The sequence below is a fragment of the Drosophila sulfurigaster genome, chromosome X (assembly GCF_023558435.1).
Source record: "Drosophila sulfurigaster albostrigata strain 15112-1811.04 chromosome X, ASM2355843v2, whole genome shotgun sequence".
Taxonomy (NCBI): domain Eukaryota; kingdom Metazoa; phylum Arthropoda; class Insecta; order Diptera; family Drosophilidae; genus Drosophila; species Drosophila sulfurigaster.
This window is the reverse complement of record NC_084885.1, coordinates 18,420,918-18,446,224: the sequence shown is the minus strand read 5'-3', so window position 1 is coordinate 18,446,224 and position 25,307 is coordinate 18,420,918. Positions and strand designations below refer to the sequence as shown.

At 40.1% G+C, this 25,307-nt stretch overlaps 2 protein-coding genes across 34 annotated transcripts in view; both read left to right on the top strand.

The window, feature by feature from the left end:
- LOC133847934 (basement membrane-specific heparan sulfate proteoglycan core protein) overlaps positions 1-6,500 on the top strand; it is a 103,322-nt gene extending 96,822 nt beyond the window's left edge. For all 30 annotated transcript variants that reach the window (XM_062283237.1, XM_062283235.1, XM_062283246.1 and 27 more), the window contains 7 exons: positions 45-259; positions 325-597; positions 1,120-2,045; positions 2,824-3,533; positions 4,030-4,446; positions 4,526-4,673; positions 6,089-6,500. In XM_062283237.1, coding sequence (XP_062139221.1) covers positions 45-259; positions 325-597; positions 1,120-2,045; positions 2,824-3,533; positions 4,030-4,446; positions 4,526-4,673; positions 6,089-6,131 — 2,732 coding nt within the window. In that variant the 3' untranslated portion in view covers positions 6,132-6,500. The remainder of the gene's footprint in view (positions 1-44; positions 260-324; positions 598-1,119; positions 2,046-2,823; positions 3,534-4,029; positions 4,447-4,525; positions 4,674-6,088) is intronic.
- Positions 6,501-7,452: 952 nt separating this feature from the next.
- Positions 7,453-25,307, top strand: part of LOC133847938 (interference hedgehog) — a 35,359-nt gene continuing 17,504 nt past the window's right edge. For 2 of the 4 annotated variants that reach the window (XM_062283273.1, XM_062283272.1), the window contains exons 1-2: positions 7,456-7,776; positions 8,579-8,663. The gene's annotated coding sequence lies outside the window, so the exon portion shown is untranslated. Of the gene's footprint in view, positions 7,796-8,578; positions 8,664-25,307 lie in introns of all 4 variants that reach the window. The other 2 variants (XM_062283270.1, XM_062283271.1) reach the window with 2 other exon arrangements.

Here is a 25,307-nt window from a genome sequence, read left to right as displayed (position 1 = left end):
ATGATGATGATGATGGTGGTGGTGGTTTTTGGTCGGTGGTGCAGCGGGTCTGGCCACAACTCCAGCCAACTATCCGCCCCAATATCTGCCACCAAGGGAGCCGATAATCCCACGTGACTACAGCTTGAAATTGGATCAGCAATCGTCGAAATTGCATGTGGGCGAATCCACCGAAGTGGAGTGCTACTCCTCGGACAACAGCTACACGGATGTGATCTGGGAACGTTCCGATGGTGCACCACTCTCAGACAATATTCGGGTAAGTCAACTTCTCGCCACTAACTTCATGTTCAATTGAATCTCATCACTTTCATATCCTTACAGCAAGTGGGCAATCGTCTGGTCATCGCTCAGGTGACTGCTGCCGATGCTGGCAACTATGTGTGCAAGTGCCGCACGGATAAGGGCGATCTCTATACCACCAGCTATGAGCTGGCTATTGAGGAGCAGCCCCACGAGTTTCGACGCCCCAAGATCGTTCATGCCCAGGTCGGTGAGAATGCGCAGCTCAATTGCGGTGCCGATGACAGTCGCCAGCCGAGCTATCGCTGGTCCCGTCAATATGGACAACTGCAGCACGGACGCGATATTCTCAATGTGAGTAACACTGCTTTTTATTTTCTCTTTCATTCAGTCCAAAATTCCATTTTTATTTAATAAAATTTTAGTCATTTGAAAGTCACCATTTGTATTTTCAAAATTTAAACATAATTCGAAATATTTGCCATTAACATAAGAAATTATATATAGAACCAACCGATTTTTACATTATCGTATACTTGAAATGAAATGGTAAATCAATATACCAAATGTAGCTTTCGGTATTTTATTGGTTGTAGTAGTATTTTTTGTATAATGTGTATAGAACCAATATGCTATATATGTATTACATTCCAGTATTCAATATACCTTTCCAAATTATCAATATACCAAATATAACCTTCGGTATATTTTAGTATTTTGTGGTACAATATTTTGGTATATTTAGGAATAATACCGCACTGATTAGGTTTTCTTAAAAATTACTGGCTTCATGTTGTTTTTGTTTGTTTAAAAACTCTTCTTCTGTAATTTCGCAATTTTAATTTTGCTCTTCTCGTATTTTCCTCTCATTTACAGAACCAACTTGATTTGACCGATGTGCAGGCCAATGATGCTGGCACCTACATCTGCACTGCTGTCTATGCGGATGGTGAGTCCGTGGACTATCCAAGCATTCTGGTGGCCACCGGCGCCATACCGCACTTCCATCAGACACCGCTCAGCTACATGAGTTTCCCCTATTTGCCGAACTCATCGTTCAAGTTCAACTTTGAGATCACCTTCCGACCGGAGACTGGCAACGGTCTGCTGCTGTTCAATGGACGCACTCGCGGCTCCGGCGGCTACATTGCCTTGTCCCTCAAGGATCGCAATGTGGAATTCCATTTCAATTTCGGTGGCAAGCCTTTGATGGTCCGTGCCGAACAACCGCTCGAACTGAATGAATGGCATACGGTGCGTGTGCATAGATCACGTCGCGATGGCTACATTCAGCTGGACGAACAGCATCCAGTGGCATTCCCCACGCTGACAGAGACACCGCCCTTGGAACTGATTGAGGATCTGTATATTGGCGCAGTGCCCAGCTGGGATCTGTTGCCGGCCGATGCGGTGTCCGAGCAGAGCGGCTTCGTTGGTTGCATCAGTCGCCTGGCACTCCAGGGTCGCACCGTCGAGCTGATGAAGGAGGCCAAGATCAAGGAGGGCATCACCAGCTGCAAGCCGTGTGCCAACGCACCCTGCGCCAATGGCGGCATCTGTCTCGAAAGCCAAACGGAACTCGCCTACACCTGTGTCTGCCAACAGGGCTGGACGGGACGTAATTGTGCCATCGCTGGCACTCAGTGCACTCCCGGAATTTGTGGAGCCGGACGTTGTGAGAACACCGAACTGGACATGGAATGCCTTTGCCCCCTGAATCGCACCGGAGATCGTTGCCAGTACATCGAACACCTGAACGAGCATAGCTTGAACTTCAAGCGCAACAGCTACGCGGCTTTCAGGTAAGTCCGAGTGGGTTACAGCTCTTCACGATCGTTCTCGATGAGGCTGGCGATCGTTAAGGGTATTAAGGCAGAAAGAAAGTCAATCAATTTGGAAGCCATCAGTCTTCAGCGACCTCTGCAGTTATCCCAAGATAACCTATTTGGTTTCTACTAAAATATGATTCCATATTAGTCTAAAATACTAGCTAGAGTTGTTCAAACAGTTGATCGTTCTCGATCAGGTTGGCGATCGTTGAACGTATTAAGAGAGAAAGAAAATGAATCGATTTGTTAGGCACCACTTAAAAGCCTCCTTATTCTAAGAACCTTTAACCGTACTTCTGTCTTCTGGGACCTCTGCAGTTATCCTAAGATGAGCGATTTGGTTGCTACTAAAATATGATTCCATATTAGTCTAAAATACTAGCTAAAGCAGTTCAAGCAGTTGTTTAGGCTGGCGATCGTTGAGCGTATTAAGAGAGAAAAAAAATTAATCGATTTCATAGCCACCACTTAAAAGCCTCCTGATTGCAATAACCTTTAAGAATTATCCGGCATATTTCTGTCCTTAGCGACCTTTGCAGTTATCCTAAGATGAGCGATTAAATTTCGACTAAAATATGATTTACTAGAAGCCCAAAATACTAGATAAAGTTGTTGAACCAATTGTTCGTCAAGTTAGCTTAATACAGTCTTTGAATAATATAGATTTGAAAAGAAGTCCAATTAGATAATTAGCTACCCTTTACTTCCTATATCAATTATTCAAATATTCCTCCACTTCTTCCAATCACAGCACACCTCGTGTGTCACGCATCAACGTCACCCTGTCGCTGCGTCCCTCGAGCCTCCAAGATGCCGTGCTGCTCTACACAGCCGAATCGAAGCTGCCCAGCGGCGACTACGTGGCGCTTGTGCTGCGCGACGGTCACGTCGAGCTGCTGATCAATACGGCGGCCCGCCTCAAGCCGGTGGTGGTGCGATCACTGGATCCACTGCCGCTGCACCGCTGGACACGTGTTGAGCTGCTGCGTCGCCAGGGCGAGAGCATACTCAAGGTGGGCAATGCAGCGCCACAGCATGCGAAGGCAGCGGGCGCTCCACGGACGCTGTCGCTGAAGACGCCACTTTATGTGGGCGGCTATGATCGGGCGACGGTGAAGATCAATCGCGATGTGAATATCACAACTGGCTTCGATGGTTGCATCTCGCGACTGTATGACTCGAAGATGCCAGTGAATCTGTTGGTGGATGTTGTCGATGCGGCCAATGTGCAGAATTGCGGTGAACTCAATGAGATTGACGGCAACGACATCGATGGTGATCAGCTCTCGCCGGTGGGACAAGATCAGCAGACGGGCCACGGTTCCGATGAGGAACATCAGCCCTACGAGAGTGCTCCGTGTGCCAACGAGCCTTGCGAGAATGGCGGCACCTGCTCCGAGGAGGGCAAACAGGCTGTCTGCACCTGCAATCTCGGCTACAGTGGCAAGCACTGCGAAGATCGTAAGTTATTCAACGATTTTTTATTGATATATGTATGTAATTGATGTATTTTTCCTGTTACCCAGAGAAAACTCTAAATTCTTATTCATTCTTATTATTTTTATAATTTTACATATTACGCGCTTAACAGCCACAAAAATTAGCTTAGGGGCAGAGAGTCTTTCCTAAGCGAACTGTCTTAAATTTAAACAAACTTTCTCCACTGAGAAGTTTTTTTTTTAGAGTCTTCTTATTCTTTTTTTGGGGTAACAGCCACAAAATATACTTAGCGGCATCCATTTGCAATGGAAACAAGGAATTCCCCCTATTTTTGTTTAGGTTAATAGTCACAATAATTACATACTTAATGAATACGTTAAGCAAAAACAAACTTAGCAAAAACAGTACGAATATTTTGTCGCATTTAAGCGAGATATTGGTATAGGACTTTTTTTTGTATTATTTTTTTAACTTTTACATTTTCCTCAACTTTCACTTACTCTCCCCTTTCCTGCAGATATTCAAATCGGCTTCAATGCCTCGTTCCGTGGCAACGGATATCTGGAATTGGATCGCAAACAGTTCAGCGAAGAGGTGGATCAAGAGTTCACCTCCGCCGTGGTCGTCTTCTCCACCAACAAACCCAACGGTCTGCTCTTATGGTGGGGACAGGAGGCTGGCGAAGAGTTCACCGGCCAGGACTTTATCGCACTGGCCGTTGTCGATGGCTATGTGGAGTATGCCCTTCGCCTCGACGGCGAGGAGGCTGTGATTCGCAACAGTGATACGCCAGTGAACGATGGCAATCGTCACATTGTCATCGTGAAGCGATCGGCGAGCACAGCCTATCTGGAGGTCGATCGCATCTCCGATTCGGGCGAGACGCGACCCACCGGTAAAGACACTATGCACCTGCCAGGCAATGTGTTTGTCGGTAAGTTAAGCAACTGTTCATCTTTCCCAGCTCACGATACACGATTAAGTACCTCTCTATTTTTCTCTCTAATAATTAGGTGGCATACCGGATATATCGCAATTTACGGGCAATCGCTATAGCCGCAACTTTAGCGGTTGCATTGTCTTTGTCGAGGGCGACACTGCTGGCCAGATCAATCTGGGCAAATCCTCCATCCGTGGCATCAACGTGGACACCTGTCCTGTGTAAGTCTCTTACAGTAAATCTCTATCTAATAATAATAATGGGAACCGGGGGGAAATACTTCTTGAATATACTAGCTAAGAGTTACTCTTCTTTTTGACATGCTGACGGAGATTAGTAGCTATGATTTTCCATCCAGCGTTGTGTATCACAGATACGATGCCAACGATGTGCGATATGATCCGAATTTCTTTGATGAATTCGATCAGCCGCCGCCGGTTCACATCATTTATCCGCGTCCCAATTTCAATCAGCTGCAACACAGTCAGGGCTACGGCATTGTGGCAAGAGCCACACGTCAAGTGGGCGTGGCAATGCCGCCTCTAAGTCTACTCGTCTCCACTGTCTACTGTCGACTGTGGCAACTGCTGTCGGTGCCCAGTTAAATGGATTGATATTACCCACAAAACAAAAAACATCCTTGAGATACTAAACTAATCGTGCCATATCATTGCAAAATATCATGTTATAAATTCGATATCGACACCGATATCGATATATATATATATACAAAGTATATATATATAGATAATTACTAAAGCTAAATGTTTGCAATACCAATTTACTATAATCGATGTCGTAAACGATCTAACATACACACAAAAACATACCATAAATATACAAATTTTTTTTTTGTTTTTTTTATTATCGAATAGCTAGCACCAAAATATTGTTAAAGATCGTTAAAACTTATATATAATACCACTTAAGATACCGATTACTTATGACAGTATGTACTTGAAAAACTTGGAACACTAGGAAAAAGGGTCCGAGAGTCAGATAATCCAGTAATCTCTGAATAAATCTATAACTAACGGAAACTCTACTATATACACAAATCTATAGGTACATCTAGAATAATGTACTCGATATATATACATATTTAGTTAATACAGATATACTACTATATTACGAGTAAACGTAATAATATTGAAAGGCAGGCGCAGGCGAGTTTGAAGCTCTTCTCGTTGAGACAAAGTCTGAAATTGCAGTAATACGGATATAGACAGCACTTTTATACACTACTCGTAGAACGATTACGATAATGGAGAAACTACTGATGTGGAATCTTCTCTCAACTAAATTAGTTACAATGCTTGCAGTCAACAACATAACAAAATAGTCAATGATTTTATGCCTAGCATTCTATAGAGCAGTACAAAATAAATTTAGCTAAATTTTTGCTTCTTAATCCTAAACTCATGGAACAAGTATTAGATTAAATATAATATTACAATTATAGACATTAGATTACATTTATTATTCTATATAAGTATTTGCAGTAATAGTTTTGTATATTTTATCATTCAACGTTTAATTTCTTTGACTTTCTTATGAATTATCCCATTATTATTCTTTTTTTTATTGTTTGAACATTTATTTTATGATTTATTTTTTATTATTATTATTATTGCAGTAATGATGAAGCCCATGGCGGTACTGAACCTCCAGTCGTTTAATATTTAAAGCAACCCCAAGAATCCCACAACAGAAGTTAGCCTTTTATCATTTTTTTTTTTTATTAAATAAATCAACCAACTTTTTGTTATATGTAATTTGCATATATGAAACAAAGGGTAAATTTATACACTGCGCTAATTGTTGTATCGTAGAAATGACTAAGCAATGAGAGATCCATGGATTAATCATTAATCCAATCCAACCAACAACACCACGAACGATACGATGCAATTGCTTCTTTTATATTTAATCTTAAATGAATGGGAAAAGAAAAACAAAATAATTATTATAATAATGATAAAACAAAAAAAAAAAAAAAAAAACAAAACCAAACAACTAACTTTTAATGTATACAACGGCCATAAGAAGTGAGACACAAAAGAAACCAACAAAATAAGAAAAACAAAACACTCGAAACGAAACAATAAAGTTATATATGGAATACATACATACCTATTAATAATTACTAAATGCATAATAATACATACATACATACATATATAGAACTTTAAGGCCTAACTAACTCATGCAACCACCAACAACAAACACAACAGCAACAAACAACGCATACTAGCCAAGAGAATGAAGAAGAAGAAGAAGATGATGATGACGAAGTTAAAGAAACTACAACTAATTATAAATAATCTATTAATTATTTATCCATTCATTGATTTCGATTCGACGAATTGCCTTTTGTTGAGAAGCCCCAGTGTAAAATGTTGTGCAGCTTGAAATTTAACAGTCCTAACCTTACAATTGCATATAACGCACACACACATTTGAATACACATTCACACCCACACACACACACACATGCACAAAGTTTATAAATTTAAACTAAATATACATACTTATATTACAAGTTTATTGAACAAACGTAAAACTACAACAAAAAAAAATAAAATATTAAAATTATTATATGAAGCAACATCAACATAAATGTATAATACGAACAAAACTGTTAAGTGAATAAAAACCAAAAAAAAAACTTTAAAAATATTTAAAACCAAAAAGCAATCGCTTGGCACGTGTTTATCTTACGCATTGGAATGGTTGGGGAAGAGAAGCGGGTTCCAAAACGCAGCCTATATTAAAGCTCATCGATTCGCATACAAATGGATGCATTGATGATCAGCCAGCGCTTTGGTTTTTGCACTGCAGCGCAGCAGCAGCGGCATTCTTGCAAGCGCGTCTTCGTCGGCATTCTTCGGCGTCGTGTCACCCGAAACGAGCCGAACACTTTGCAGGCCTAGTCTTCGTGTCGCTGTCGATGCTGCTGCTGTCGCCGTCGCCGTCACCGTCACCGTTTAGTTACTTACGTGACGCGACGCGGGCAGGTTGTACGTTCTGGCAGCTGCGTGCGCTTCTTTTATTTTTTGTCTCATTATTTTTGGCGTCTTTATATTTCGGCGTGTGTTTTGTGTTTGTGTTTTTTTTTCTGGTTTTGTGCGAAAAGCCACAAATAGAGCAACAAACGAAACAGTTTATGCGTGTGCGAATTGTTATCATTGATGCAGAAGATGATAATAATCATTTGATTGGGCAAACTGTTAATAACATCAATTAGCAGCATCAAATGCAAGTTGCGCAAAAAAAAGTCGTAATTTGAGTGCAAAGAAAACCATCGGAAAACAAAAAGAAAAAGTGCGTGCGACGAAGTGGGGTAAAGAAAGCAATGTTTTGGTGTTTTTGGTTTTTTTTTTTTGTTTTCAGCAATTCTTGTTATTTATATTTAAATTTCGTATTTGTATTTAGTTTGTTTGTATTTTTAAAACGTTGGCCGGCAAACAGCTGCAAAGCAAAAGCAGAAAAACAGGCGACAAAGTGACATAAATACGCACACTGACAAACACTTGCATATGCATATACATATGTATGTTTGTATGTATGTACGTTTAAGTGTATGCAAACGATGTAAGGCGAGCTAAACAGGTGCAGGATGCAAGTGTTTGTTTATAACATTTTGATACTATAAATTGACTAAGATATTGAAATGTTGTAGTTTTTAAAAACAAAAAAAACAACTATAACATATGCTAATCAATTATGCTGTTCATTCAAAAATCGTAAACTTAACATTCTTGCGTTTTTTTTACTTTCCCTTTGGCTATTGCCGGCTTCCTTCATTCTTCCTCTTCGCCTTTGCCTGTAAATGATGCCAAATATTTTTAAAAGCTTTTCGGAAATGTGCCGTTTGTTGCTTTGTCGCTTTGCTGCCAACGGATGTGACTAAAAGAGAGCGCAACAACAAGAAATTGAAAGAATTGATTTCTTTGCTCTTTGTTGTATTTTGTTGCGCCATAACATTTAAATGGGTTTTTAGTATTTTTTTGTTGTTGTTCATTGAAATGGCTCTTTGTCTCTTTACCACCAAGTGCTTAAAATAAGAAAATAAAAATAATAATAAAAGTGTTGCCGCTAATCCAAGTTCGTGTGATTCCAATAGATCTCATCGAAGAAAAAACATTTGGACACCCTTCAAGAGCTGCGCCTTTTGTCTTTTATCCAGCTCTCCAAACTGTAGCGCACAGGTGAGTTTAGCAATTTATCTAAGAAGAAAAAGAAGCAGAAGATGAAGCAGTTAAGCGACAAGCTAACGGCAAATTGCGCGAGTTGAGTGGAAAGTAGTTCAGCTGGTCAACAAGTTGTCCATAAAATGCAACTGGGCCCGTTGCACGTTCAATCTTCAAGCTGACAATTTGTTCGCCAAGCCAAGTCAAGTCAAGCGACGCATGTTGTCATATCCTTTTTTGGTTTGTCTCCATCTCTGTCTCTCACTCGCTTGATGCGATTTTGGTCCATTTTTTGCGCAAAACAAGAAATTGCAGCAGATGAAAAGTTGCTTAGCGAAGACACGAACCCAATTGCAGACTTGTCGCCTGCTTGTTGTTGCTGCTGCTGTTCTTTCTTACCTACAACGATGCGGCCAAAATAAATAACAAAAAAAAAAAAGGAAAAAAAATGAGTGAGTGAGCAACCCCAACTCCTCCGACCCCATGTCCAATGAAATGCCTCATGCTGTTGATAACATTAATGAACTGTCTACAACAGCGTCGACGTCGACGTCGACGTCGCTCTGCTTGCTGCCCGCACAAGAATAGAAACCATCACACACACTCACACAGGCACGCACAATTCTTGGCAAAAGGTAAAAACGTAGAGCCGAGGAATGCAAGAGCAACAACTGCAGCCAGAGAGAGAAAGAGAGAGAGAGCAACTGCGAGAGCAAGAGAATGAGAGAACGTGCATGGCTACAATGTGACCATGCTGTGCAGCTGTTGTTGTTCTTGTTGTTGCTGTTCCTGTTGCTCTACGACTGGGCCCATTCTCTCATTCCTGCTAACAATAAATCAAAAGGCAGTGCAGCAGCAAACATCAACAACAATGCAGAAATGCTCTTGCATCTCTATGTGTATGTGTGTGTGTGTATGTGTGTTGTGCTAGTGGAAAAGCCCAACATAATAAAAATCAAGGCAAGTGTCGTCGCTGTTGCTGTCGACGTCGCATTCTCAGTTACAAAAGGCAACAGGCAAAAAGGGCGCAGACAGTTTTGTTCTTGTTCTCCTTCTTCTACTTCGGCGACCTGATGCTTTGTGTTGTATTTGTTGCCGTTCCTGTTGCTCTTGCTCTTGTTGTTGTAGTTTATGAGATTTCATTATTACTTTCGATTGTTGTCCACACCGACAACGACAACAACGATGACGATGACGATGACGACGACGACGGCGACGACGACGTCGACGTCGCTGCTGCGCCCATTGAGAGACTAAAGTTGCCCTTTAGTGAATAGTTCTGGGCCCAAAAAACAAATAAATACACTGCCATCAACGGCATCAACAGCATCCCAATCTCAATGGCAATGCCAAGCTGAGCTCCTTTTGGACCTCGTTCAACACTCTAATCGCATAAGCAGATAGAATGGGAACAGCTCTAAGAATGAGAATGAGAATGAGAATGCGATTGAGAACGAGAATGAGAATGAGAATTGGGCCCACACTGAAAAAGGTACAAAATAAATAAAGCAATAAATGGAAAATAAATTTCAAAAAATTGCTTTTCAAGTGGCTAAACAAAACTGCAACAGGTTCCCCCCGCATTGATGCTCTTCCCCCTCCCATCATTCTATCCCCATATCTTTGAAAATATACAAAAAAAAAAAAGTCTCCCTCCTTTTAGCCTTTTGCTGGTCATTCAGCTGCCCAGTGCACTTGCAACGTCATCATTGTCTGTGTTAACTGGTCTCTCTCTCTCTCTCTCTCGCTCTCCCGCTCTCTTTCTTTCTCTCCTTGCCCATTATAGTCCCTCTGTCTGTCCACTGACAGCTACCGAGTTGAAAGATTTCATGAAGATCTTTTAACCTGGTTCTTGGCTTATTGAATGACTGAGAATAAATTATACATATATGTCTGGGAATTTCATATCAAGCTTGACTGCAATACTTTACTGAATGCATGCATCTCTTTGATAGTTGCGATAGGTTTAATCATTTCACATATTGACACATTTTAGTAGACCAATATTTACAATTTGATTGTCTTTTTCTTTATTGATTTGTTAACTCTTACTTTGACCATTGATAAAATGATAGTTTGATTTGCTTAGATTATCTTCCTTAATGAAGCTACTGGTTTAATCCTTTAAATACACATTATTATATATTGTTTGTAGCTCATATATATATAAAGAGTTATATATGTTATTTATCATTCGTATTTGTGCTGGAATTATTTCTCTTTCAAAAACTTACATTTCACAATTGACTTAATTTTATCAATTAAATGAAAACAAAAACTTTAGCTATTGGAATTTGCCATTGGCCCTGATTTCATTTTGAGTTGCGATTTTGACCTAATGACCTGGCCTGGTAACAAACAATTCAATTTACTTTTCGCTAATTGCAAAAACACAATGCAACTCTCTTGTTATACCGATTCCAATTGTTGGCTGAGCTGTGAGCTTTGATTGCTGCCTGCATTTCCCATCAAGCTGCGAGTTGGCCGTCAAATTAGCGATTGACACCTTTTCGGATTTGGGGTTCGTTCCGTTCCATTCGGTTTGGTTTGGTTTGGTTTGGTTCCATGAAAACGGCGCATAAAAATTATTTCACGCTCGCCAAGCGGACACCAAAATTATGATTAATGTTTCCCCAAGAAGAAAAAAACAAAAATAATAATATTAAAGAGAAGACAGAGAAAAAAAAAGAAAGAGAGAGAGAGGTAAAAACAAGCATAAATTGGATTTGATTTCTGTTTGTTTGCCGGTTTCTCGTAGAGCTGTTGGCGTTTTTTCGGTTTTTTTTTCGGCATTTGGGTTTTTTGCACTAGGTAGCTGCCGCCTGTTCATTAGCAGAGACGGCAGACAAATCATTGGAGCAGCAGATGGGAGACAGACCGACAGAGAGCGAGAGAGGTTATCGTGAGGCGGCCCCAAAAAGCCCAAAGGTGGCAATCAGAAAAAAAAAACCGAATGAATGAATGCTCGATCACTGAATGGGAGAAACACTCAGAGATAGAGAGGGAGAGAGAGAAGGCTGAGGAGGGGACAAGAGATCGAGATCGAGAGCCAGCGAGTCTGCATGAATGAAACGCTGGCGGGTTGCGTTTTCTTTGAGTTTGAGTTTGGGTTTCGTTTTTTTTTTTTTTTTTTGATTCGGTCTTTTTTCGGTATTTTTCAGTCCCCTTGCTGTCCGCCCTCTGCACTGCCCCCTGCTACAAAGCGGAAGTGTAATTGCTGGCTGGACTCGACCCGACCCAACACGACCCGACCTCGCTACAGACCAAAAACAAAACCGAATAACAACCAAATCACAGCGACCTTAAGTAGCGGCTACAAATGAGCCGAACATAAAAAGAAAAACGGGTGTTCGCAAAGCGACGTCTTCGCTGTTGTTGTCGTTGTCGGCGCCTTTGCCGCAGCTTCTTCGTCTTCATCTCAGGCAATTACCCTCTGAGAAAAGAGAAGAAGGGGGGAAAAAAAAAACGGAAGCGCATTACAAGCCATATACGTAATGTGATAGCATATGTTGTGACACGCCCACACGTATTAGCCCCAAACAAAAAACAAGAAAAAAAAGAACAACAGAAAGTACAGCCAGCTCGAAAACCTTGAGATCAGAACCCCGAAATGAACCCAAAAGCAGTACGAGAAGGAGAAAGGGGTAGAGAGAGAGAGGGGGAGAGGCAAGGCGAGAGCAAACAAAAGCTAACTCAGTAGCACGTAGCGAACGACGCGTTATCGCTGCGAGGATATCGAAAATGGGAATGGGATTTGAGAATGGGAATGTGAATGTGAATGGGAATGGGATTTGAGAATGGGTAAGGGGAATGACGAGAGAACAGTATGGCTGTGATGGTAACGATGGCCTTATCAGCGACCATCGTCGGGCCGTGACGGCGACAACAGCAGCAATAGCAGCAACAGCAGCAACAGCAGCAATAGAAGCAGCAATCAGAGCAATTTGCGGCTGCGCGACGAGACATTGGCAGACAGAGGCGGCACACCTAGGGAGGGACCGACAGATAGATAGTTAGAGAAGAGAGAGAGCAAGAGAGAGAGAGAGAGTGCTAGAGGGAGGTACAGATACAGATACAGATACAGAAAACAGGCAGGAAGTGAGCTATTTGCACTTCCAAACAAGTCATAATTTTCGGCAGACAGAGAACAGACAAGAGACAATGTTACGTGGAATTCGAGTCTGATAAAGTAGCTCAACCGCGTCCCATTCATTCAAAAAAAAAAAGATACAGCCAAAAGGAAGGCGGAGAGGGATATTTAATAAGCGGCAATTTAGCGTTGAGGTTGACATTGACACAGGTAGAAGACAGAGGTCGTCGTCGACGACATCATAACAGACAACTACTAACTACTTAGGTAGCCGTTGGACAGGACAACGACGTCTTGAAGATTGCACTGACATTGCTGACAGCGAACCGTCGAGAGTAATCAGAGCAGAAGAGAGTGAATCATTCGGAACTTGGCCAGGATTGGATGTGTGGTGGGGGGAGGGGGTAGGGAAGGCAGAGCTTGTGCTGCCAACTAAGATGAGAAAAATGAAATAGTTATGATCTCAGCACGGTGTGTGTGTGTGTGTGTGTGTGTAGTGTGTGTTTCTTACTTGACTTTTTAATTAGTGGCAATGTGAAACCTTCCCACAGCGTCTCGCGAGACGTGAAAGGCATAGTTGATTTCTCTGATGATGTATTAATTTCTCACAATGATGTGAACAGATTGAATAATCCAAAGAGCCCAACTAACTATCTGTCTATCTCGCTATCTCCCTATCTATCTATCTCTCAATGGTTAGGCACTCTCTGTGATCGCAGCACGTAGCTGTCAGCGGCATAGAGGCCGCCAGCTGTGTTTGGGGTCAGTTTTGGAGGAGCACATTTGTGAACTCAATTAAAATAGCAGACGGCGGCGGCGGCAGCAGCAAAAAACACCTCGACCGATTACTACACAGTACAGTACACGACTTGTATATATTCCCTTTACCGATGTTGAACTCAAAATCACATGCAAATGACGGCGACAAGATCCGCACTTAAAGATTCCAATTGAGATTCGAACTTTGCACGTATCTCGCTTGCGCTCTCTCGCTGTTTGGTAATTAAAGCTGCTTGGGAAGAAGGCAATGAAGGCAAAAAATAAAATAAAGGAAGGGAGGTGGAGGAAGCTTAATAAACACATACCAGAGTAACTGTTTGAGCTGAGAGGCAACCACAATGAATAGACAGACATTCCTTACCGTGGGCAATTAGAAAATGAGTTCAAGCGAACGCGCCAACTCGCACCAAGTTGCGCCGAGTCATAGATCAACGTTCATGATAAGCAGACACCACAGCAGCAGCAACAGCAGCAACAGCAGTTGGAGCACTCTCCGAGCAGACACAAGTTTTGCTCTAATCGGAGCACTTCTTTCTACCATATATATACTATATACTGTGTGTCGATGCCAATGATCATTTTGGCCGATCTCCGCTGCCGACTGCGTGAGTAGAAAGCAATCGGTGAGCGCACATTTTTATTTTGTTTCCATCAGATTCCCCCCTCGGGCGCCATTCCAGCAACTGGGCAACTGAGCAGCAGCATCATCATGAGATCGAGACTCCGACTCCGACTCAGACTCAGTCTGAGTCTAAGACTGAGACTGAGACTCGACTCCAGTCGCGTCGAGTCATGGCATCGTTTGCTGTTTTATGCCTCTCCTTCTACTTCTTCCTCTTCCTCTAGCTCTGCTTCTTTTATTTATTTGTATTTTTTTTTTTTTTTGAAAGTCTGCGCCAGTTTAGAATTGTGATTGGAAAAGAAAGAAAAAAAAGAAAAGAATGAACATTCCACATTCTGCAAATTCCTAAGCTGACACTGCCAACCGAAGCATTTCCTTTCTTGCAGCCAACATTCCAACCCATTGAATAGATTAGGCAAGGTCAGACTCTGTTGACAGGATACAATAATCCATTCATACAACACAAAAGGAAAGGATTTGGCAGGATTAGTCCATAGAAGGCTTGCAATCTTTGCCAAACAAAAACAGTTTAAGGCCTAAATAGTTCAAGTGCAGTGAAGTGAAACAATTTTCATCTGAAGATCAACAGCTTACGATCATTGAAAGTAGACTAAAAAGAAAAGGAAATGAAAAAAGTATGCTATTGTTTTATTTAGTAATCTGCGAATCCATTCAGAAAAATATTTCGCATTTTAAATTAAATGACAATTCTCAATGAAATTTACTCAACTTTTTTTTTATAAAGTACAGAATATAACAAAATAGAATAATCTGAAAAATAAAATATATGTATATGTATATGTTTTTGTCCGATGTCGGAAACTATTTTCAAGTCCTGTAGAAATGTAACAAAGAATTTCTTTTAAAATAGAAAATATTTTCTCCTGATAGATTGAAGTAAAATCTTATGAAATTTTAGCTGTTTGTAATTGTTTTTCACATTAAAAATATAATTACAATTTTTTAAAAAAAATTTAAAATAAAACTAACAGAATCAAGAATGGAGAAGCTTACTCCAAGTTAATATAAATTAATATTCAACGTCATAACTAAATGAAAATTTTCTTAAGTTAATATTATAGTAGAATATTTTACTTAAAAACCAAATGAAAATCTAGAATGAAATGTATATTAAATAACAATATTTGCAAGCTTTCCAAAAGTATAAATAATTCTTGAATTTGAAGAAATTTGAAGTCCATAACTATATTGAAAAGTTATTGGTTTTTTTTGGTGTACTTGGATTAGCTGCAAGTCTTCTAGTTATACCGGAACATTGGTTAACTATCCAAAAGCGAACTTGTTATTGCAGCAGATGCATTCAGGCGGAACAAACAAGAAATGAGAAAGGGGGACAATGATTGCATTGAGTTGATGGCGAAGGGGGGAAATGTTGTTGCCCATTTGTTGTTAATTTGACATGGGAGCCATTTATGGGGATTTTTTCGAGAGTTCTGCGAACGCATTGAAGCATGTGATAAGCTTGAGGCAACATGGCAACTATTTCTTGCCACAGCAACAAATGCAAAATGGCGTTCAACGGGCATTGAAAACTCGACTCGTTAAACTCACAATACGTTGGCTGGCGCGTTGCATTCATTCATGAATGAAAAACAAAACGTAACTTAGATGAAAAACCACAAACGCATTTCATTCATAAATAGGCAAAAGTTCAACGGTTGTCTCGTTTATGACGCCCACAAAAAAAAAAAGAAGATACCGATAGCTACCTGAGACGATGGCAGATGGGTAAGAGATGAAGAGTTGAACAGAAAGAGAGATGTTGAAGGTTAACGATGCCATTCGACGACATCGGCAACATTTTAACTGCTTTATTATAACAATGAAATGCAGTCGGTGCTGCTGCTGCTGCTGTTGCTGTTGCTGTTGCATCCGCATTTGCATCACAACCGGACCAAGTAGTATTACTCCAACTGCAAGTTGGGAGTCTGAGTCCGAGACTAAGACTGAGACTGAGGCAGCTTGTCGAGTCGAGTCCAAGTCACGTTTTGTCACTGCTGCAACTTTTTCGTTGGTTCACCTTGGCGCGCATACCAAAGACACAAACGGGAATGGGAATGGAAATGGGAATGGGATATAGAATGGGATGTGGATAGAGTTGGATAGGAATGAGGAATGAGATAGATAGATAGGGGGAATGGTCAACAAGTTGGGGCCCGACAGAGAGTCAGAGTCAAGAGCAACCTTTTCATTGATTGTTTTTCTTTGCCTTTACCCATTTACCTTTACCTTTGCCTTTGCCGTTGCCTTTGCCTTTACCATTCGCGCTTAGCCCACAGCCCGTTTCATTTCTCTGGAAACGAGCAACAACACCGCAACACAGCAATAACCAGTTGACTGCATTCCAAGGCGTCGCTCACTGCGATCATTGAGCATCGACTGGAGTTGAGTTGAGTTGAGTGGAGTTGCGTTGAGGAGGGGAATAAAGCACTCCATTCTTCGCTGCTAATTGTTTCCGACTCGTCCGACTCGGGGGCCAAGGACAACATCCTGTGTCGACAGCTGGGGCAACTGTTTGCCCTCCAAATCTGTTTCAAGTACGGCGAGAAATATTATATGGGTGGCGAAGGAGGGAGGGAACTGAGAGAAGAGGGCAGCGAACCTTATAGATAAGCTCTAAGCACACTCTTTACTTGCCTCGATTCAAAGTCAAAAGTTTGGTTTACGTTATGTGATAAAAACAATGTTGTCGGTTGATTTAACTCGCTGATAAGGCGTGCCAACAACAACTACAGCTGAAGAATGGAGCCGAGACACACACACACACACACACACACACACACACATGCACACACGTATGCCAGCGAGTCTCTCACGTCCGGGCGAGTAAATAAATGAAACAAATAAAAACAAAAATTAAATTGGGTTTATTGCATTTCATGTGAAAAACAAACGTTCGACAGCAACAGCAACAACAAACAGCAGCAGCGATAAGTCGGAGAGAACCCCAAAGAGCTGCCATATGGGATCGATCAAGACTATATACTCTACTTTAGTCGTACCCCATCGCCACCCTTCTGTCCTCTTCGTCTCTTCTCTGCCAACAACAAACACAGGAACAACGACAAATCAAATTGTAAGAATTCAACAAGAAATTCTCGCAGTTGTGTTTGCGTTTCAATTTCGTTCATTCAATCAACTAACCGACTTTCAATTGAGACTGCAGAATTTGGAGCAGTCGATCAACAAGGGGTCGGTGGGGGAGGAAGCAGCGGGGTTACGAGGTTCGTCGTATTTACGCATCACTAACTGTGGGAGCTGAGCTGAGCTGAGCTGCTGTTGTTGGTTGTTTCATTTCGGTGGCTTCAATTAAATAACAGAATGCCAATTAATTAAAAGCCCATAACCGTTAGACCCCTTTTCTCAGTGGGCACCCATTCACCTAACCAAACCCTCCCCTTCACCTTCCCTTCACTCTCTGCCCACTTACTAAGGTTGGTAAGGTGCCGTGTCGCTGTCGCTGTTTCTGTTTCTGTTGTTGCTGTTGTTGTCGAGTCGATCTAAATTACAAATTTGTCGTACCAAAATAGATAATATGATCTAATAAAATTGAAAGAGCAGCCGCGCGACAATAAAAACCACGACGCAAATACATACACACATCGCATTTGAAATAAAAAACCAAAAACACACACACAAAAAAAAAAAAAAAAACATACAAAAGCCAAGCGGCGCCTGAGGAACGTTGAATGATGAGACTGTATCGTGTTTTGGCTTTTACATTTTTCCGATAATAATTCAAACTAAAATGCTATACATAAAAATCAAAAAAAAAAGCTAAAAACTTAAGATCCGATCCGAAACACTAAAAAGAGAATGTTCGAAATAGCTCGATACTTCCCTTTAGAATCGAAACAAATTTCGCAGTTTAAGATCTTAAAACATATATTACCAAATATACACAATATTATCCAAACTTATAAAGGACACTTCTTTCAAAATATTTGCCATATTTTAAACGAAAATTTCTTTGTAGAAAACTTGTAATTTTCCTTAATTGTTTAGTATTATAATCAATTAGTATGACGCAAAGAATTGTGTTAAATTACTGAATGATCGTTTGGCTCGAATTTCAAAAAGGAGAAGAACAAGAATTCGAAATTATGTAATACGCTAAGGGAGTGCCAATGATAATAATGTCATATGCGAATCGTAACTATTAAATATATGAATATGTAATTGGCATGAGATCATCATTTCGAGTTGCTGATCAACACTCTTTTGACTCTCTCTCCAACTCAAAGTTTATAATAATTCATGAGAATAGCTGTGTAAAATTGAAAAATTGAAATATAAATCGATTCAGCAGCGTATTAAAACAAAAGTTAATTTATACAATTAAGATTATGATTCGATTTTTATATTATAATCAAATATCATATCTTTACTCCAAAAAATATTTTTGAAATTTCAATTAAAATTCATTTTGAAAGTCCCTTGAGCATTTTGAAGGCGTTTGATAAGCAAAACATTTAAGTATTTTGTTTTGTTTTTTTTGTTATTGAGTTTGCAAAGTGTTTCTAATCTTTCGTATAAATACGTTACTTAATTCAATTGTCATGAATAAAATCAAATATGAAGCAATAATTTCTGAAGAAATTTGTACATTTGATCAGACTTGATTTTTGCAATACTTGTTTCAATCAAGTGAAGGCAAGCTTCAAATTTCCTGTGGGCTGTTCTTGATGTTGATGCTTTGGTTTGTGCCACGCGCCATTTGGCCGCTGCATGCCTCACGTTCAGCATCAATTGCATTTTTCATGAGAATTTTGGAAGGCAAGCGGGAAATCTTGAACTTCGTCTCTTGTTTTTATTTCACTTTGGTTTCATTTCACATTTCACAGACATGGCAAAAGGGCTTCTGCAGAACACTTGCCCATGCAACACTCGAGTGTGCAACACTCTGTGGCATGTGCATAAGCATAAAAACTGCAACTTTGCGATGCTATCAAATTGATATTGCCACTTAATGAATGTTCGTTGTTGTTGGTTGGTGTTAATGCAGACATTGTTGCATGTAATTGTTTATGATTATTAGCAGCGTCTATCAGCATGACAGCAACAACAACAACAACAAGAACGATAGCCACAAGAACAGCAACAACAAAAGCAACAACAACCGGACGAAGACGCGTGCTTAATTGTATAATTAATTTGAGTTTTTGTGATTTTTATGTCACGTTTAGTTTATATTTGGCCAGACGCCAGATTGAGTTGTTTCCTCTCTTTCAGTCTTTGCCCCCTTCTTGTGCCACACGCGACTTCGAGTCACGCATTAAGTTCAATTCGCTCGATGACGAAATTGGCAACAATATTCACAATCTGTATCTTCTTGGATTACAGTAAGACTGCACTTTTTTTTCTCTCTTTTTTTTTTTGGTTTTTTCTTTGTCTCTGTGTGCATTTTCATATACACTTTGCACTCGAGACTCGCTGAGTTTATAATGAAACTGTAAACCGATATCGAGGCACGTTTCTGGCGGCGTCCCATTCAGTAAAACTGAACTGACGTTGCTGTGTGTCCAGAACACAGGAATCCAACCAAAAACCGTCGAAACAAAAGCCCAATAGTTGTCCTCTTCCTCCTCCGCCTCCTCCTCTTCTTCACCCATCTCTCGAGCTGTTGCGATGTATCAAATTTTCGATGATGATTTCGAGTCAGTGTTGCTTTCTGCTTTAGAGTTTCTGATTTTGTGTGCCGTTTGGTTCGCTGTTGTTGCTGTTGCTGTGATTCTTTGGCTCTGGCTATTTATGCATAATTAAAATTAATGAACATATTAGGCCCAGGCCACAGGAAGGCAACAATGACAATAGCTGGCCATTGTTTCTTCGCTGTTTCTATTTCTGTTGTTGCTGTCTCTGCCCGCAGGTAACCGAAGAACTTGGCTCGCGTTTTAAGTTACAAACGGCAACAACAACAAGAAAGCCAAAACGAGCGGAAAACCAAAATGAAATGAAAAATAACAGCAAAATGATATGCACAAAAAAACAACAACTGTTGTGTCTGACGCAAATTGAGCAGCCCAGCAACCTCGCAACCCCAACTCTCCCTCTCTGAAACTCAAAAAACAATGAGACAACCCTTTTGCCAAATGCAGAAATTACTACTTCATAACATAGTAAACATATAATGAATGTAATTATCATATATCGAATATTTTAATACTCTTTTTTTATGAAAACATATTGAATTAGAATATAGTTTTCAGTATTTCATCAATTTTTATACTACGTAAACATAAATCTTCTATACAATCACAAATCTTGAATTTTTACCATTGATTCGTAATTATTGTCATGTTTAATATACCTTCAAATCTCAACATCTGCTTCTATTTTTATAACGTGTAAGATTTCACCAAGTTGATTTTGTAATACTCTTTATATACTTGTGTTTACAATTGAAACTAAAAATATAATATTGCATAAGAATATCTTTAAATGATGAAGTCACAAAAGCAACAGAATAGGAAATCAGTATCTTATGAATATCGCCATAGAACCTAATGATCGATTGATTTAAACAGTCTGAGGTTAAATCTTTACCCAACTGAATATTAATCTACTCTTCATTTTTTGTTTAAAACTTGATTGATTTGCTGTACTTTAAATGTTTTTGGAACCTTCCTATTCCCGGTTAAACTACAGACGATCACCTGCGAAATATTTTCTCAAATTGAACAACATTTGGCTACATGCAGGATATTTTTGGTGCGATGAATTATCGATAGTCAGTCGATAGTTTACGGATTAGTAAATACCGTTATAATCGCTATTAATATTAGTGTCTTATGCTTAAACATTTTAACGAAAGTCGAAAGATCGATAGCTTTCAACTTGACGAAGCGTATCTTTATATCTAAATTGAAATGCTCTGTAGACATGCCTATTGTATATCGATTGTCATTCGATAGCTTATACCGTTATAATCGCTTCTAATATTTGTGTTTTGTATAAACTTTTTAACGAAAGTAGAAAGATCGATAGCTTTTAAATTGACAAGTAAATTGAAATGCCCAGTAGATATGCCTATTGGATATCGATTGTCATTCGATAGCTTCGATACCGTTATAATCGCTACTAATATTAGTGTTTTTTTTTTTTTTTAACGAAAGATCGATAGCTTTCAACTTGACGAAGCATATCTTTATATCTGAATTGAAATGCTCCGTAGACAGACCTATTGGTTATTCAAAATAAAAACAAAATGTAGCTGAATGTGGGCCAATTTGATGCCACCCGGTGGCACCAACAGCAGCAATGTTGTCTGCATCGTCGTCGTCGTCATCGTCATCGACGCCGTCATCGTTGTATCTGTTGTTGTTGGCGTCTCGTGGCCGTTTGCCAACTGGCGGCAACAAACCAAAAAAAAAAATATGAAAATTAACGGCACCGGCATGAGGCATGTGGCATGTGGCACAGCAGCAGCGGAGGTGGCTTTTCAGCCGGCAGCAAGGTGTGCGGCAATTGCTGTTGCTGTTGCTGCTGCTGCCGCTGTTGCTGTCGTGCGAAAAGAATTATTTTTATATGTTTGGCCCACATGCGGCAACTGTGCGGCAAGTGGCAAGTGAATGTGCGGCAGCGCCGCCAGCGATCACGACGCGACGCGTCGCGACGCGACTCGACTGCCAGATAAAATGGACACGCTGTTGCTGTTTTCTTTTCGGTGGACTATTGCATTTCCTGTTTCTATCTGGCTGTGCCAACAAAAAGCCAAAATATTGTTGATGGATCTCATATTAATTTGCACAATTTGCCCACTGTCCACTGTCCACTGTGCAGCGTGGAGCGTGCAACGTGGGCACGAGATTCTAAAGCAGATTGTGTGCAGCTCATTAGGTGGCCCATTAGAAGAGGTGCCCATATGATGCGGTAGCCTCGAGATGAAAATCAAGAAAAATGCTAGGAAAATGCGGGAAACACTCTGATGTGGTGGATGTGGCGTCGCCTCAAGGCGTGGGCGTGGCACTCAGGTGAGGGTGTCCAGCTAAAAATTCAAATTTGAAACCAGCGGAAACTGTTACAAAAATATCTTAATGATGCGCAGAGTGAGTGGTGAGAGAGAGCGAGGGGAAAGAGAGATGACAGCTGTTTATGATGAATTGCTTGAGAAGAAGCTCGTTAGGTGGCATCAAAAATGTTGTGCAATGCCAAAGAGCAGAAGAACATGACGAGAGGGGGCAGCAACGACGACAGCAACAACAACAACAACAACCACAACAACAACAAAACACACAACGAACAGAAACCGAATGCAAATTGAAATTCCAAGATCGAAATCAAAGATGGCGACGCACCAAAAACAAAGGCACAAGCCAAAACAAAAGGCAACAACAACACAACAAACACAAAGCCGAACAACAGACAACAGAAATTTAATGCAATGAAAATCAAATAAATTGCAATGAAACGGCAACAACAATGTCAACGATAGCAATCACTGAACATGGTGGGCTAACGCCGACTGCGCAGTCGCCGCCCGCGTCGCAGAGAGCTTTTTTTTGATTTTAATGAGAGCGGCGTAGCAAAAGCGAAGCATTTGAAAAATGCATAAGAAGAAGCATGCAAATGACACGAGACAGTGAAAGAGATGATGGGACTGGTGGGAAGGGAGGGGAGATGGGGGAATAAAGGGCAAATAGAGCAAAGCTAAGCACACCAAAAATGGGAATGTGCAAAGAAGAATGCAGAACAGCTGGCAAAGCGAGGAGACAATGAGAGCGACACACACAGAGTCTGAGCGAGAGAGAGCAAATTAAACTGGAAGTGAACGAAGCTGCAGTCGCTCTCCTTATATGAACACACACACACACACAACACAGACACAGAAACAGAAAGAGACAGACACACTCACAGTGGAATAAAGTCGCCAAGAGCGGCTTAAGGAGGAACGCATAAATTTTGGAGCATGTTTGCTGCATGCTTCTTTCTTTTGCTTCTTTCGTTGTGGTTTTTGCATGTTGCTAGGCCACAGCTGCAATTGCTGCCAGCGGGCGCGTGTCCATGTGAATGTCATGGATGTAAATGTGGCATGTGGCATGTGGCTCGGACTACGATTCCAACTGCAACGGCAACTGCAACTGCAACAGCGACTCTGACTCTGACTCAAGGCAGGCTTTCACCCATGGAATGCGATCAAAAGCAACAACAGCAAATTAGCTCAAATGCTTCGCTATGCCACAGGGCAAATATGTTGCTGCCACAACAACTGCTTGTTGCAGTCGCTGCGGCAAGGGCCCTGCAAGTGCTAATAATAATAATAGTAATAACAGCGACAAGAAAAGCGCTGGCAAGAAATTGCATGCCGTGTGCATTAATTATGACAAAAGTAAAAGGCAGCTGTGAGAATCTTGCCATCGGCAATAAAAGCGATGCGACACCAACAGTTGCAGCCTCAGCAGCAGCAATCGCTGCCTCGCTGCGTGCTTCAGACGCCCACACAACGCGACCAACAAATAAAAGCTGCACTGTCATTTTTTAATATTGTTGTTGTTGTTGTAGCTGTTGCTGTTGCAGCTATTTCTAATTTGCTTGACCAATAAAAAATGACTCGAAAATCGTGTGCGGCGATTGCAATGAGTCATCGTCATCGTCATCGTCATCATCGTCATTGTCATCATCGTCATTGTCATCGCAATCAACATCGTCATCATCGACATTAGATATGGCAACAAGTCAATTGCAGTTAACAACATTTAGCTGCTAGCAACATTTATTGACAACCACACAAAATGTTGCTGGCATGAATTGATTTTCATTAAATATTAATCATATAAATTAGATGCAAATTTAGCTGTTATTAAAATAATATTACTTTAATTTTTAGCCCACATTTCTTGGATTTTTATAAATTCTCTTTTCTCTCAAAATTTTATATATGTATGTATTATTATATATTAATCATTTATTTAATCTGTTTAAATAGCAAAGATGAAATTGGTCAGCTCCCATTTTCTTCTCTTTTTTAAACACACTTGCAAAATTTCTCTTCATATTATTCTAATAATGTTTCAAATATAAACAATAGTTATTATTTAAATATTTATTATATTTATATTTATAATATTTTAAAAATATTATTGAGTTAATATTAGATATTCAAATTGTTGAATTTTAAATTATTTCTGTATTTAAAGTATGTCATTAGCATGCAAACTAATTGAGCTGCCGATTCTTTTAATTTTATAGTTATTGCCAAGCTGTTTCAATGCTAATAATCATTTTACCGTATTATAATCTCAAGAAAGAAATTAAATTTGAAACGAAACATTTGGTTATAATGAGAATTATATTCCACAAAATCAAGTTACATTATATTACATTAAAAAATAGTTTTCTTTGGTATATATTTGCGTTTTTAACGAAATTTATTCAAAGTTTCTGGCGGAAATGTTGTATAATTATTGAATTTCTCCAGTTTTCTTAGTACAGGGTATTCGCTAGTCGAGCTTTCGTTTTTTTTTCGTATTTGCTGGCATCGCTCAAGGAAAGGAAAATTGAAAAATATTTATGAAAAATGACAACTGTCGTTAACACATACAGTACACACACACACACGCATACACATACACATGCACGTTAAAGTAAATTCTCACACCCGCACACACACACACACACACACACACGCACACACACAAGTTGTTGGCTATTTTTGTGTTGGGGGTGGCGCTGAATTTTTGTGTGCTTTTCTTTTATTGTTGTTCCGTTTTTCGGCCGTTTGAACAACAAATTCGTTGTTGTTTCTTTAAATTTTGCTTGTTATTATAATGTTGCCCTGTTGTATTTGTTGTATTTGTTGCTGTCGTTGTTCGTTTTTGTTTTCACGCGCTGTTCGACTTGGCGACATTTCAAAATATTTTTGAAATTATGGGCCAACAACTGCATGCCAAGCATCATGTGGGAGGGGGAAGAGTGAAGGTGATTAGAAGCGGAGGGGGGTGAAGGAGGTGGAGACTATGGCGTTACGTGGGGCAAATCACAAAACATAAATTAATTAAAAGCATATTTAATGCACCAAATGAAGAGCTGAGACCTCCGCGAGGTTCTTCCGCTCTCTTTCTCTCTCTCTCGCTCTCGCTCTCTGCTTGTTTATTATTTATGTATTTTTGCCACATTTTTTAGTCATTCAACTAAAAATGATTTGATATAT